The 16473-nt window shown below is 38.2% G+C and overlaps 2 protein-coding genes across 2 annotated transcripts in view; one reads left to right on the top strand and one right to left on the bottom strand.

The window, feature by feature from the left end:
• LOC137405800 (uncharacterized) overlaps positions 1–16473 on the top strand; it is a 32178-nt gene that overhangs the window by 5321 nt on the left and 10384 nt on the right. The gene's annotated exons all lie outside the window — the stretch shown is intronic.
• Positions 13454–14702, bottom strand: LOC137406967 (general transcription factor II-I repeat domain-containing protein 2-like). Its single transcript, XM_068093567.1, has 2 exons — positions 14143–14702; positions 13454–14042 (listed from the first exon to the last, which is right to left on the bottom strand). The coding sequence occupies exons 1-2, from the start codon at positions 14700–14702 to the stop codon at positions 13454–13456; spliced, it is 1149 nt and encodes a 382-aa protein (XP_067949668.1).

Here is a 16473-nt window from a genome sequence, read left to right as displayed (position 1 = left end):
GTCGAATCAAATAACGCACTACCTTTATTTGGATCTCCTCTGATCGTTTCTATTAATATCACTTATCAATGAGTTCATAGTCTTAAAAAGTAAAACAGTGATGTGTGAGCTGAGTTTGGAATTCAAGACCAAATCTTGCACTAGTCCCACTAGTAGTTGTTCATGCCAGCGCAAATGTGTCACTTGAAATATCTGCATGTGTTACTACTAAAAATATTTACTCTGAACTAGGAGTGTGATTGGTTGAAGCATTTAGCAACTTAAACAAGCTATTTATAAACAATGTATAGTTTTTATGTACAGTATCAAATGTCTGTTTGTTTCATAGTTCTTTGAGCTGTGCCCAAATATGCATGTGTATTTTAGTGCATTGCATGCTTCAAATGGCCTAAAATTTTGTGATATGTCGTAAAATTTTCATAGTGGCTGTGCATAGTATTATTTGGAGGGTGCAGTAGGCGGCCTAAATCTCCTCTGAAAGACCATGTGAGAAAAAATTGATTGCAGTACACAACTTTAAGTTTCGTAAATTAGACTTAAGATTACGTCAAAGGGAAATGTCTACTGACAAGTCAAGATTAACATTTATAGTTAGTTTTGTCTCAATCCTTTGTATTTTCATCATTTTGTTTGACAGTTGCAAATTCATGTAGCTCTTTAAATTATAAAATAACAATCAAGCATTTTCTACAGTCATGTGCAAAAGTATGGAGCCGCCCCTAAAGTATTTACAATTTCAAACTTCAAGCTGTTGTTACTCAGCTTAGAATATAGCTACAGCAAATATATTAGTATCATTTTAACACTGAGGATGTCCTCTATCTGATTATTTTAATTATTAACTTTCTAAATTAATAATTAAAACGACAGGCTGCCCTCTAATGTTTAATGTATGGATTTATGCAATCTACTAAATAATTTTCAAATGTGAACAACTTTTGGAACAAGTTGGTGGCCCTGAAAAAGGCCGTAGGTTGTATAAATATTCTCTATAAGAGAGTGGAGGTGATTTTTGAAGTCTGGTAGTCTCAGAACTTTATTAGTCAGCCTTTGTTCTCTGTGACAAGACAACAGCGGTTGGTCATTGATGCAACCAATTTTTCAGGTTCTGATGGCTCAATTACGCTGTGCCAAGCTCTCAAAAGGCTCCATCAGCTCTTTTTTAGTCTTGGGTTAAGTCTTGTTTAGTATAGCTGTTATATGCTGCCACACAGTTTCCAAGGGATTCAGATCTGGGCTCTGAGCTGGCCATGGCACTGTGCCGACTCTCTCTTGTTGCATTCACTTTTTGACTTTCTTGGCACAGTGGCAGAGGGCATTGTCATCTAGGAACCACCAGTCAGTAGAACCTTCACCAAACAACGCCATAGAACTTTGTAACACCTTACTCTGCATGGTTTTGATATATTTTTTTCTGTTCATCATGCCAAGTACAAAGTCGACCCGTCCAACCCCTGATGCCGCCATACAGCCCCAAACCATCACTGATGCAGCGTGCTTTACCGTGGGAGTAGTACACCATGGCTTGAAAGCTTCTCCTGGTTTTTTTCTAACATACTGCAAACCAGAGTGGTTAGTAACAGAAAAGGTAGATTCATCAGAGAAAATCGTTCTCTTCCACTGGTCCACACTCCATGTCTTGTGCTGGCATGCCCACTTTAATCGTTTGTGCCATTGTTTCTCTGTCACCATTGGCTTCTTTCTTGCTTTACAGCCCTTCAACCTGGCAACATTTAGGCATCTTCTAACGGTAGATGGTTGCACTTTAATATTGCTTGTGCTCTGCCAGTCTCTGATTAGTTCACTGCTAGACTTTTTACGGTCTGTCAAGGAAATCTGCACAGGAGTTCTGTCTTCTCTACAATTTCTCTTTTTTGGGCGATCAGAGCGTGGTTTATCTTCAGTACTGCCAGTCCTGTAGAATCTCTGAATGACACCAGACACTTTTTTTAACAACCAACTCTTTTGGCAGTTTTTCGCATAGACATTCCTTCTTTATGAAGTCAAATAATGGTTCCTCGCTGTTCTACGGTAGTTTTCATAGTGAGGATGTTACTAATGAAAATATTGTGCAACGAATGCACAGAATGGTAAAAATTCTTACTTTTATATCCTTAGCTACACAAAAATTGCAAAACTTCAAAGATTTTGAAACAATGTCTTCAAGAGATTGAATTATGATAATTACTTGTACTTGCTTCCTATTATTATTGAATACTAAACTTATTTGAGTGAGAGTGCCATGTCCTTTAGGAGATTACACAAGTGAAGTAAATTGTCTAATTATGTTTTAAATAGCACCATCGTGTAGAGAAGACTGAGGATTAAAATTATACCTTGTTTTGTTATATTTGAAATTGTTCTCTTTATTCTATTTGAAATTGAACTTTGAGTTCAGGCAAATTCACAGGGCGGCTCCATGCTTTTGCACATGACTGTAGATATTATAAGGCTCTCAGCATCTAGTTGTGACAGAGTGGTGGCATCTAGTGGTGAATTGCTTACGTTATACTTATTACTTTTTAAATTATTTACATTATTACATTATTGTCATATTCTTATTTGCTTTCTCCTTGAGTAGTTAGCATGTATTGCTGTAACATTTTAACTATAACATGGCTAATAGGGATGTAAGACATTTATACATTAAAATTTGTTGTACATTTCTTTCCTTAATCTGCCAGCCATTGCTCTAAGCTCTAGGTTAGTTGTTTTCACTACCACTTATCAATGCTTATATCGGCATTTCATCTAATTGACTCCTTGTTTTAACATGCAGTTCATCTAATTTTTCTATGTGTTAATTGATTACATAGTGTATAATATATTTTGTCTAAGCTTGTTGGGATACCGATATAACACTCAACATCTCTCTGGTGTTCAGTCAAATTATTATACATGTGAGTTAGTTACACTAATTGTTTTAATATCATGAAGCAAGTTATTTTAAGAATATACATTTTCACCATCACCCACTCAGTAACCCACTCAGTAACATCAAGTAATAAGAGGTTATCGAGGGAAACCTTATTATTACTACACTGATTGGTCTCATTAAATTTGAGAGGTCAGTGTTCTGCCTGAAGCTTGTCAAAAGCTCTAACATGTTTTTTTCCAGAAATTTGGAGATCTCTTCACCCATGAAGATTAAAATATTATTGCATTAACAGTAGCAGATATTATTACAGATTGTACTGAATAATATTTGTGTATAATTTTGACCATTAACAATTTATTAATATTTTTAAGTCATGTGAAAAGACAGAAAGTTTTGTATTCTTGAAAAATTTCAACTAGAGACAGCTGCCATGCTATATAATTATATTAAAACTGCTCGTTTTTCGAACTAGGTTATCTGTTGTTTTTAGATTATCTGATTGTCTGTTCTGCAGAGTATGCATTAACAGGTTTTAAATAGATGACTTTTAATAATAGCAAATTTTTTAAGGTTAGAGCTTGCATCATGAGGTTTTTTGTTCTAGACTGTTTCATACCGATTATTATGATTATGATGTTATAAGTAGATCTAATTTTAAAATGCAGTCAGTTATCCTTAAGACACTAATGAATTGTTTAGCCAGCTTAAGACAGGAAAAACAAAATGTAGACTTACATGTCAATAATTCACTTTCGGACCTAATTATAGTATAGCCTTGCATAGAAGGAATTTTAGATAGTCTGGCTGAGCGTGTTTTTAGCTTTTTTAGGAGCTATTTTTATTATTGCCTACAGTAAACTACCTACAGTATGCTTAGTTTATTCTTATCATAGCATTTGCAATAGCCACAAAGGTTTTGTTAACCTTTTAGTTGTTAGAATTGAATGGAATAGTAGTTCAATGAAATATGGTACTAAAGGTAAAAACCTACGTGCGCGCCTTAAACACAGTAATAAGAAGTTAACCAGAATTTACCCGTGCGTAGACTACAAATTTCCACATCGAATGGTGGGCACCTTGCAGGCACGGAATGGCAGCCACCTTGCGGACACGGATGGCGCGACCTTGAAGGCACGAAAAGTTGGTGTCTGTGTTAGTTAGCCTACTGTGATCTTTGTGTTTGCCATCTTGGTCATTAATGCTTAAACTCTGTTGACCATCAACCACTTAGCGAACCTCAAGTTCCGTCTCATCAATTTACCTTCACTATTTTGACGCACAATATCAGATTCTATTTTTTGCAATAGAAGCCTGCTGATTTACTGCAAAAATTACATCTCAATATTCTTTTCCTTTTGCCAAAAGAGTACCAAATCACTCATTTGGTCTACTGGTACCTTTGCTCCTTTCTATTGCCGAAAGAGTACTAAATCACTCATTTGGTTTACTAGAGAGTACTAAATCACTCATTTGGTCTACTAAAGAGTTCTAAATCACTCATTTGGTCTACTAGAGAGTACTAAATCACTCATTTAGTCTACTAAAGAGTTCTAAATCACTCATTTGATCTACTAAAGAGTACTAAATCACTCATTTGGTCTACTGGTACCTTTGCTCGTTCCTATTGTCAGCATATTTTTTGGCGCTGAGCTTATGACAGCATCATTTTCTGATGACTTTTTTGTAGCATCGAGTCAGTTTTTGTAGGCTCAAGCGATGGTGACTTTGCGCGCCACTCCTTACCAAATAGCAATGTGGAACAGGCTACCTCAGCGCTAGAGTGAAGGGTAGACCAGTATTTTTAAAATAATTTTTTTAGTTTTTTGCCAAAGTCATTGCCTTCAAGTGAGCAACTTTAAAAGCTTTAAGCGAAGTACTGTTTACTGATTACTCAACTCTTTTCAACATGTTGAAAGTCAGGCAACCACACTCGTTTGTAATCTCCGCTTGGTTTATACAATGCCTTCATGATCCTCATGTGCTAAATCTAATATCTTTACTCTAAGCTTGACTTGCATCACGATTCTATGACATTCTCTACCACACCTACCTCCATTTTAATTGCCTGATACCGTATGCTGTTGGCTCCAACATCATTGTGTCATTTAGTTTGGCATTCACTCCAAAGCTCTGGACAATCATTTGATTTTCCGCGATACTCTGCTATGGCATAAACGTGATGACAGATTTGTAATGCTCAGTAATAAGCTTGCTACAGACCTTTCTGGTCTGTAGCAAGACCAGACCTTTGCTACAGACCTTTCTGGTCTGTAGCAAGACAGAGCTTAGACTTAGACACCTTAGACAACAGATCAGAAATGTTTTGGCTGCCAGGATGATATTTAACATTACACCTGAACACTTTGTGTGTGCTGGTCTATATACGCAGTTGATATTGCCCTATTAAAAAGATAAGATGGTAAATTCTATGACTAACAAACGAATCTGAAAATACGAGCCCAATCTAATGCTTTTCTCTCGGTCAACTGTACCTTCACTCTTGCTCACTCCAAATCCGAAGACCATAAGCTATAACTCGCTAAGCATCTGGCTCTCTTAACAACTCATAACATAAGCATTTATGAAAAATGGTACTGTCTCACCCACCACAGTCATCTCTTTTTGGCTACCTAAATCTTCAGAGGCAATTGACTGTGTTGCCTGTGACAATTGAGAGTTCTCAGTCACCACATTATTTTGCATCTTTCCGCATTTGTTTGTTCTACACAGTGGGTACATCACGCTGATTTTATGATTAGTGCTGATTGCAGAATCTGGGTCCTGAAAATTGTCCAATAGTTTGGAATTATTTTGCTCTAGCATTGCAATATGGTGAAACATGTTAGTACTTCTTTAGCTGATAACATTAGAATGTGGTCTGCCTAAAACACTTTTTACTTTCACAAATTCCTTTGGCATTGTCTAATTTGTTGTTATGTGCTTACCTTCTGATAAGGTAATGCTGTTCCAGTTTTTCATCGAGCATACGAGGTCTGATCCAAAAGTTCCAGAAATGGAGCTATAACTCAAAATGCGTTGCTTCAATTTACCTATTTAGTTAGTCCCCTTTAAAGTACTTCCCTTGGCTACCGATAAACTTGTCCCACCTCTTCTACCATGATGCCATACAGTGCTGAAAGCCTTCGGCGTCGATGCTGTTTAGCTCTCGTAGTTGCACTTTGAATCGACTCTATACTGCCAAATCTGGTTCCTTTCATGGTAAGTTTTAACTTGGGAAATAGCCAGAAGTCACAGGGAGCTAGATCTGGTGAATATGGAGGATGTGGTAGAACAGCCATGTTGTTCTTAGCGCAATACTGCTTCGCAGAGAACGCAGTGTGGGCGGGTGCGTTATCATGGCGCAGCATCCATGAACCGGTGTGCCACAGTTCAGGTCTTATGCGCCTAACTCTGCCTAAGACGTTTCAAAATATCAATATAAACATGCTGATTCACAGTAGTACCCGTGGTAAGTACTCATGGTGTACAAGTCCATGAATATCAAAAAACGCAATCAGCATGGTCTTTACACCCAACCGAGACATCTTCGCCTTTTTTGGTCTTGAGGAGCTCGGAGACTTCCACAGGCTACTTTGGAATTCAGTCTCTGCTCATAACCATACACCCAAGACTCATCTCCAGTTATTGTCTCCGAAAGAAAGTTTTTATCATTTTTTTAAGCTTCCTTGAAATCGTTGCAAGTGTGCATCCTAAGCTCCTTTTGGTCATCAGTTAGCAAACATGGCACAAACTTTGCTGCGACTCTTCTCATGTTTAAATCATCAGTTAAAACTCTTTGAATAGTTCCAAAACCAAGTCCAGTCTCTTCAGAAATCTCTGTAATGGTTCAACGACGAACTGCCATGACTAGTGACCTCACACCGTCGACTGAGGAACAAGTTCTTGCCGAGGCTGGTCTGCCAAACCTCGCATCATCTTCAGAGCTGTCTCTACCTTCACGAAAACGTTTGTGCCATCCAAAAACTTGTGTTTTGTTTAGAGCAGCATCTCTAAAAGTAATTTGTAACATTTTAACTGTCTGAGTTCTTGTTTTCCCTAATTTCACACAAAATTTAATGCAAATACGCTGTTCCCGATTGATTAGACATGACAATAAATTTGTTTAAAAAACGACGGAGCACCTGACAGACCTTCACATATCGTCGGCTCACGGGAGAACGCAATGTCATAGCAACCCAAAATTTTGTGACAATACTCCGGATGTGTTTCCCTGCAAAAGCTGCAATTGGTTTTGCCATTGTGCAAATATGCAAGTGTACACAACGCCATTCCGGGAACTTTTGGATCAGACCTCGTAGCTTTTCTTTTCTGCTACTGATCTATTGGCATCAAAGTGGTTCTATTTCACATTGATTTCCTTTTTACTCAGATTCTAACATGCTATATAGCAATTTATCTTCTAGCCGGTTGCCGAACTGGCGGTTTCAAGCTATGCCTATCAATATTGTTGTAATGATATTAGTACAAGTACAGCGCAACCTCAGTTCTCAAACGCTTCGCTTCTCGACCAACTTGGTTTTCGACCAAAAAATTTGAGATTTGTTCGTCTCGGATTTCGACCATAATTTCGGTTCTCCACCAAACCGAGACATGCGCATTTGAATTAAACATTCGCAACAGTTCCGGAAACAGCATGTTTATATGTTTAACGACGTTGTTATGAGCCACTTTCGGAAGGTTCTAAAAAAGGGAGAAGTTTCACGTCATTAATTCTTTACAAAAAGAAGCCATCTGGGAGGACATCGCCTCTACCGAAGAGATTTTCTAGGGACACAACTCCTCCAGTCGAGTTACTCTAAATTGTTTTGGAGGAAGATTCATCTTCAAAGATGTGAAGTAAACCTGCCATTGATGTTTCTATTTTCTTCTTTCACACGATTTTTGATGTAACTGATCTGTTGCATTTTTTTTGCTGTTTTATTATTAATTTCTGTGATTTTTTGTATTTTATCGTAACCTTTAATGTTTTTGATGTCCTACGAGCAAAGCATATAAAGTGTTTACTTTTTGTTTTCTTTTTTAATCCTCATAGATAAAAAATCTTTTATTAAAGTTAAACACGATCTACATCTACCTGTTTTTATTTATAGTATGCAGTATACAGTACAGTTTATGGTGTAAAATGTTAAAAAATAAATTACCGAGGTTGTTAAATCGACTTGGAACGGATTAAAACTTATACATATTAATTCTAATGAGAAAACCTGTTTCGGATTTCGAACAACTCGGTTTTCGACCAACCTTCTGGAACGGATTGTGTTCGAGAACCGAGGTTGCACTGTACAAGTTTTCTTTTCATAATTATGTTTTCATTAAGAGTAGACAATTCTTACATTGAACGAGCACATTAGATTCATATCTCAAGATTAACATGCGTTTTCAGCTGCACACAAAATTAAAGAAAAACAATCTTATATCATTCTTGTAATAATCCTAGCTATCCTCTCCATCTGTGTAATACAACATGGTGGCAGCGGTCTGAACTTGTTCCTGGGTGTCATGCAAGGTGTTTCGCCTCCACATAGCTTAGATCTGAGGGCTGATGATCTCTCTGGAGAGTGGTGAAAATGATCCAGATCATTTGAAGATTATTTTCTGGCCATAGATTTATTGGCAACAAACAAGGCTGCAAAAAAAAGAAGCTTGCTTTGTTCAGACATGTTGGAGGTGAAGATGTAAGGGAAGTATATGCACAGCTGGAATTTACAACTTACCCCAATGAAAATGGTCCGATTCATGAGATAGAGGAAGAAACGGAGGGAAGGAAGTTGAAAGATATGTTAAAGAAATTTCCCGATTATTGTAATCCAAGGTCTGAAACTTAAGTGAACAGATATCAATTCCGCAGCTGCACTAAGTCAGGTGAGTCATGTGATGTATATTTTATGAGACTGAAGAAGCTAGCTGTGAGGGGTTGCAATTTGAAACACAGAGGGATTTGCTTATCAGAGATAAGCTACTTTTGGGTATGAATGATGTTAAGCTTCGTGATAAAGTAATGAGAGAGACTGATGAGGAGCTCACCTTAGAGTACATTGTCAAGGCAATTCAAGTGTAGGAAATGACAGTCAAATAGAAAAATGTGACTGCCACCCCACAGCAAGACAAGCAGGAAACCAAGGATGGAGATATTGAGGTAGCAAAAAGTAAGAGAAAAAACTAGAAGACCAAACCAGCAATAAAAACCGTTGGTAGAGGCACTTGTGGCAAATGTGAGAGGAATCATAGGAAGCAAGTAAAGTGCCCCGCTATGGGTCAAAAATGCAAAAACTGATAAATTCAACTACTTTTCTAGACAGTGCAGAGGAAGAGCAGACATAAATGATCTAAATGAAGATGAGGTTCAGGAGGTTTACTTAGAGGAAATAGACCTAGTCGAATCCATCAACACAGGAGTGTGGCATTATACAATTAAAGTAGACACAAGCTTGAAGAAGGGGCAAACATCCAGCTTTAAATTGGACACTGGGGCTGCACTAAGTGTTTGTGGACCGAATCACTTTAAAGGGAGATTGAAGCCTTCAACTAAAAGATTATATGGGGCAGGTAAAACACAGTTAACTTGCTTAGGGGTTATAAGATGCAGCATCCAAGCTGGTTAATTTGCCACAAAAAAGATATATATGTAGTTGAGAATCAACCGACGCTATTGCTGAGCAGTAAAGCCTGTGAAACACTACAGTTAGTATCAATAGATGTTGACGGATGAAAAGTGAGTGATGTGAATGTGGACAGGCAGCTGTTTAAGGGTCTAGGAAAAGTGAAGAGTGATCACATTAAAGGAGGATGCCATACCTTTTGCCATACACGTGTCTAGACCAATAGCATTCCCACTAAAGAAGCTAGCATTAGATGAGATGGTAAAAGATGGAGTCATCATGCCAATTACTGAAGCAACACCTTGGGTTGCACCAATGGTCGTTGTACCAAAAAATGGCCAAGACAAAGTTGGAATTTGTACAGACTTCCCCCAACTCAACCAATATGTGATGAGAGAAATTCATCCAATGGCCACAGTAGAGAGCAGTCTTGTCAGTCTAGGAAAAGATGTAAAGTTTTCAAAAATTGATGCCAGCAGTGGATTTTTTCAGATACCACTTGGTCAAGAGTAAAAAAAGTTGACTACTTTTTTTACTCATGAAGTGAAATAAAGGTATGAAAGGCTTCTCCAAGGCCTTTGTAGTGCCCCGGAGATATTCTTAACCGAAATGAATAGAATATTGAATGGGATTGAAGGAGTGATAGTTCATATGGCCGATGTGTGTGTTTTTGAAGAAACGCAAGAGAAACATGACAAAAGTTTAGAGCTGGTCTTGGCCGCAATCAAGACGGCCGGTATGACACTGACCAAGTCAAAATGTAAGTTTGGACAAAAAAGTGTGGAGTTTCTTAAGTGTATCATTTCTAAAGAGGGTATAAGCTCCTGGACTGCGAGTACAGGGAATACAAGACTTTCCCAGACCCATTTCTGTGACAGCTGTAAGAAGTTTCTTGAGTCTTGCAAATCAATATGCACGCTTCTCAGAGAAACTGGTTGAAAATAGTGCCCCTCTGAGGGCTTTGCTGAAGACAGGTATTGAATGGCACTGGGGCTATGCACAGGAAAGTGCATTTATTCAAAAAGCCAAAAAGCTGTTTAGCGGACCAAGCGTCTCTGCTCCATACAGTACAAAAAAGCACATATTTGTGACCATAGACGCCAGCAATCAAGGACTAGGAGCTACTCTGAGTCAAGTTCAAAGTGACGGCACCCACAAGCTAGTGGCGGCTGCTAGTAGATCCCTTAATGAAACTGAGCAACGTTATGCAATTATAGAAAAGGAGGCGCTAGGAGTGTGCTGGGCAATGGAGAAGTTTTCTCAGTATGTTTTAGGAATGAAATATGTAACGATTGAAACAGATCACAAAGCCCTTGTTTGGTAATCAGTTTTTAGATAAGTTGCCTCCCAGAATTCAAGGCTTCAAATTGCGACTACAGAGATTCTACTATGATATCAAACATGTGAGATGCGCTAGATGATATAACACTAGAGAACCAGAACAGAGTGATATAATACGAGTGGGAGCTGCGACAGATTGGAGAAATTCACAGTGGAACAAAGGGAAGATGAAACATTGAAACAGGTTATTCACTATGTTGAACAGGGTTGGCCAGTTTACCTTTCAACCATGGACACAATCCTGAGGCCCTACTTTGAAAGGAGAGGACTACTGACTATGAACAAGGGACTGCTGATGCTGGGTATGAGATTGGTAGTTCTCCTATCCCAGACAAGTCAGGTTTTTGAGGATATACACAAGGGGCATTTAGGCATTACTAAATGCCAAGCAATGGCTAGAAACAATTTGTGGTGTCCGCCTATGGCAAAGGCAATATATAGATGCATGTACAGATAGCTAACTGTGAAGTGTGTAAGAGAGAATTGAATATCACATATGAACCCCTAAGACCTTCTGCTACCCCTGATCGCCCTTGGCAAATGTTAGGCACTGACTTGTTTCAGCTAGAAAGAAACAACTACCAAATAGTGAAAGATTATTATTCAAGATACCCTAATAGCTTTGCTAGGTAGAGATACTACATCAAACAATGTCATATTATACATGAGAAGTATATTTTCCAGGCACGGTAATCCAGATTGCTTAGTGTCTGACAGCGGACTGCACTATTCATCTGAAGACTTTCAGAAATTTCCAAAAGCATATGGATTCACTCATGTCACAAGTAGCCCGAAGTATTCTCGCGGCACAGTGCAGCTGAGAGAGCGGTTGCAACAGTAAAATCCTTGCTCAGCAAGGAGAAAGATCCATATATAGCTCTCCTTGCCTACATCACCACAGTTAGGTGTATACTCTCCCGCTGAATTGCTTATAGGACAGATGCTGAAGACAACTGTGACAGTACATCCTGATAGCCTTATGCCAAAGCTACCTGATCATGAGAAGTTTGAAGCCGAGAATGAGCTTTACAAAGCGAGAATGAAGATGAATCACGATATTAATCCCAAGGTAAAAGATCTTTCAGCAGTATGTGGTGGAGATCGTGTTATGGTGAGAGATAATAGCGAGGAGGGCACAGTAGTCAGAGCTAACCAAGATGGAGATTGAAAGATTATTATAGAGGGAGATAAGGGTCAGCACTTGGTACGGAACAGGTCAGCAGTAATCTCATTTAGTGACTCTACTGTGAATGCGGAAAGACACAGATTTAGTGTCAGATCAGCTAACACAGCAACCCCGAGGATGAGCGTGCCGCTCAGACAACAGCCAGATAAATATGAGGCATAAGCTTATGAGTAGAGTAACTACCATACTGCGACATGCTGCTACATCACATTGCTGACAAACAAACTGAACTCTAGACAATCACTATTGCATATTATCTTTTGACAAGTTATTAATCTTGAAAAATACTCTGGTTGTTTACTTGTGTTGCATTTGCCCGTAGAAATTTGTTATAGCTTATTTGTTTGACTCAGGGTTTATGTGCCCGTTTGGTTTTGCAGATCATTATCTAGATATGCCAGCTTTCGAGCTTGTGAGGGAATGCTGTAATGATATTAGTACAAGTGCGAGTTTTCCTCTCACTTTTATCTTTGCATTAAGAGTAGACAACTCTTGCATTTAACAAGCACGTTCTATTCATGTCTTAGGATTAACATGCGTTTTCGGTTGAATACAAAATTAAAGAAAAATGATCTTATATCGGTGTCGCAATAATCCAAGCCATCCTCTCCATCTGTGTAATGCGACAAATATTGCAAAAAGTCATGAGCCAAGTCTTAAAAATTGACTTGCAACAAAATTTACATTACAGTTATTTGGTATCAAAAGATTAACCATGTCTTACTCTGCTGTGTCGTAGGTGCAAAATATGTGGAAATGTGATTACAAGCTCTTAAAAACTAATAAAATAACAGATGATCACAGCCATCATGAAAACGCTGTAGATTAAAATCTCATTATTATTACTGCAGCCATCAATCTTCATCACCTATTATTGGACATTAAAGAAATGTGTTATTGTGTCATGGCCAATTAAATTTAATATATTTGTCCCCCAGAAAGTTAACAGTCGATAACAGGGGTGCCCAAATACTTTTGCTGGAGGGCCAAACAGGTAACCAGGCCTTATCAGGAGGGCCAGACATGAATGCATGTATATATGTAAATGTATGTGTATTTTAAGTAATGTGTAAGTAAACATATATACATGAACATAAACATGAAAGTAACAAGGTGTAACATAATAACATACGTAGGTTTATTCTCAACAAAATTTACTGTGCAGAATAAGTATCTGGAATGTTAAAGAAACACATGGAAGCGAGTTTGCTTTGCAGCTATTGCTGCAATATCTGGTTTATCTTTGGTTACTGCTACAGCTAAGAGCTGTTAAGTATGTTCCTCAGTCAGTACACTCCGATACCTACTTTTTATAAATGTCAGCTTTGAAAACATTGATTCACTTAAGTAGGTTGTACCAAAGAAAGTAGGTAAGTGCACTGCCATATTGCATAGCATAGGATACTTCTCCTGTACAGCAGGTTGCGTTCAGAACCCTACAATAGTTTGCTCAGCAAATTGAGCTTTAGCCAGTATATCTGCCTTTAAATCGCACAGCTCTAATTCTGCCACACCTCTCTGAACATGAGGAAAGTTATTAACTTGGGCTTTCCAAAGCTGATGTGTCTGAAATGGGCACGCAACCAACGCAATAATGACATTGATACTATCGAAGGCAGCAAAACGACGCTTCATCTCTGAAGAAACATCAATGAGAAAAGCGCGTGCTGCTGTAAGGTCCACGACATTATCACGACCATTCACAAAGTCTCTGATGATTGGAAAGTGGTTCATATCACTGTTTATGTCCTCGTAAAAGCAGTGGAGTTTGTCTTTAAAATATGTTACTGCCTGCCAGAGTTCTACCACATTACGACCTTCTATCTGCAATTTCAAATTTAGGTCATTCAGACGAGCCAAAATGTCTGTCAGAAAAGCCATGTCTCTCAGTGAATGCTCCGATCTAAAAATCTCTAAAAATCGTTTTGCTGCATCCTCTCCAATCTCACTAAGAAATTGCTCAATATTCTGTCTTACAGTCCATACTCTTTGCAAAGCTCTACCCTTACTCAGCCATCTGCAAAAATACATTAAAGTACATTGTATATGAAAAATAATTGACAATATTCACAACTTAGCTGTGAAATATAATTCGAAGATAGCAGTATGGTACTAACCTGACATTGTGGTGTACTAACAATTCGTCATACTGAGAATCAGACTCCTGCAGAAATTTTCTAAGCTGGCGGTGTCGTAGACATGATTTTGATCTGAGAAAGTTTATTAGTTTCATTATGTCCAGCATAAGACTTCCATAGTCATCTTTCAGTTGTGCACAGAGAATGCTTTCGTGCATGATACAATGAAATGCAATCATCTGAGGATTGTTTTCTTTCAGGCGATTAACAAAACCAGAATATACACCCACCATAGCTGGGGCGCCATCTGTTGCTACAGAAATTATCTTATGCATTGACACTTTATGGGAGTCTATGTAAGCCTTGAATGCCTGATATATATTTTCTCCAGTCGTACGTTCTGTCAGTGGAATAACTGCTGCAAGGTCCTCACTAAACTTGTTGTTGAGATAATGCCGAACAAACACACTCAGCTGAGCAACATCTTTTATGTCAGTACTCTCATCTACTGCAACTGAAAATGATTTACACCAGTTCAAGTTATATATGACACCTTCAGTCACATGATTGGCAATAGCTTCTATCTGTCGGGCACACATATTCCTAGATAGCGGCACTGGCTGAACAGCTTTTCAGGGTAGAGCGCTTGAACGGCTGAAGCCATGCATTCTTTGAACAGTTCACTGTGGCTGTATGGAGCCATTGCCCTGGCAATTTTATAACAAACCTCATAACCAGCAGTAGAGTCTCTTTGTTGCAAGCTTGTAGCTCCCTCACCATAGCCATTTGTCCATTAGCCTGCCTTGCTAATCTATCAAGCTGTTCCTGCCTCCTAGCTGTCCCTGGAGGAAATCTTCCGTCATAGTCAGGATGGTTTTGATTGTAATGCTTTTTGACATTTGCTACCTCGTTTATAGCGACTGAATTATTGCATATCAAACACATAGGTTTCCCTTTTACTTCATGAAAAAAAAATTGTGTAGTCCAATTTGGATTAAACGTCGGTTTTCTCTGTCTACCAATCTCTGAGCCATGATTGCTTACGAATTATTTTTTTAAGTCATTAGTCATACAATCAAACAATGTATGCTGAGAAATCCCTCATACTAACGCAAAACTAAACCCTAGTATTGTCGATAATGCTGGTCAGGTGACTTCAGATAACTACCGTACCTTTTGGACTATTAGCCGCTACTTTTTTGTGATGTTTTGAGCCATGCGGCTGATTTAGAGGCTGTGGACTCTGCAGTTTTTTCTTTCACCGCTAGGGCACATTAACCGGTTTCTGTGGTTAATGTGCTTCTAGCGGTGAAATAAACGAAACAATGCCTACTGCGGTACTGTTCCGTTAGGCACTGGGTTAAAAAGCATCGGTTAATACGAAACAGTGCCTAAAGGCACTGTTCCGTTTTAACGAACAAAGTTGCTGCTGTATTAAAAGCACAGTCCTGAGTTCTGTGGCCTATAAAAAGGTGCGGCCTATGTATTATTTTATTACCGTTTTTTGAAAATAAAGCAGATGCGGCCAATATAGAGGTGCGATTAATAGTCCGAAAGCCCAGTAATAATTACTACTGATACAATAACAATAATGCATTGCCACACAAACCCTTTAAAATTTGCAAAACATTAAAAAAAATTACAACAGCTGGGGGGCCTGATAAAAACAGCTGGAGGGCCGGATCAGTCCCACGGGCCTCCATTTGGGCACCTGGGGTCTATAATATGATAAAAATATAATAACATTTAGTACATAAATATTAATACAATAATGGTGAATAGTAAACAAGCTATAGCAAAAGTGGATGAGTATTTGAAGAGCATTAAAAAATATGATTGCATAAAATAATCATATTGTGCTGACACTAAAAAACACTGAAAAATTGCTTCCAATGCTACAGAAGGTATGAAAAATATTTTTATTTCAATTATTATGGATTAGAAAAATTTTGTGTTGAGACGGCCTTGATAAATCCATCATGGTCTATTGTTTTTAGCCCTATTGATTTTTTGCAGTGACTACTGACTTTTGTTGTTTTTTATAATTAAACAACTATCATAGGAATCTGCAAGGTAATTATAAGCCTTTGGCAGCCAAAATCTTTCTGCTATTTACTCTAACAAAATGATGCGTCACTAACCCATAACACTTAAATAATTGTGGCTGTAAAGCAAAAGTTGCAGCTAGTCGGTCATGTCCTTGTTATCCAACTATTTGTCACCCGCATACTGATTGATTTGATGAGTACATGTAGGTTACCCAGTGCTTCAACAATCAAACCTTACTGTGAGGTTTCAATCACATACCTTTTTCCATTATACAGTGGATGTTGGCGCCATTCTAGTTATCATAATCTAATTCATATTGAT

This window comes from Watersipora subatra, chromosome 10 (assembly GCF_963576615.1).
Source record: "Watersipora subatra chromosome 10, tzWatSuba1.1, whole genome shotgun sequence".
Classification (NCBI taxonomy): Eukaryota; Metazoa; Bryozoa; class Gymnolaemata; order Cheilostomatida; family Watersiporidae; genus Watersipora; species Watersipora subatra.
This window is presented reverse-complemented; position numbering and strand designations above follow the sequence as displayed.

What these genes read in the sequence shown, in the direction of transcription:
- LOC137406967 (XM_068093567.1), bottom strand. Translation starts at nt 14,702, where the DNA reads ATGTGTGCCCGACAGATAGAAGCTATTGCCAATCATGTGACTGAAGGT. An exon ending in TTAGTACACCACAATGTCAG is followed by an intron (nt 14,043 to 14,142) that starts GTTAGTACCATA and finishes GTATTTTTGCAG; the next exon opens with ATGGCTGAGTAAGGGTAGAG.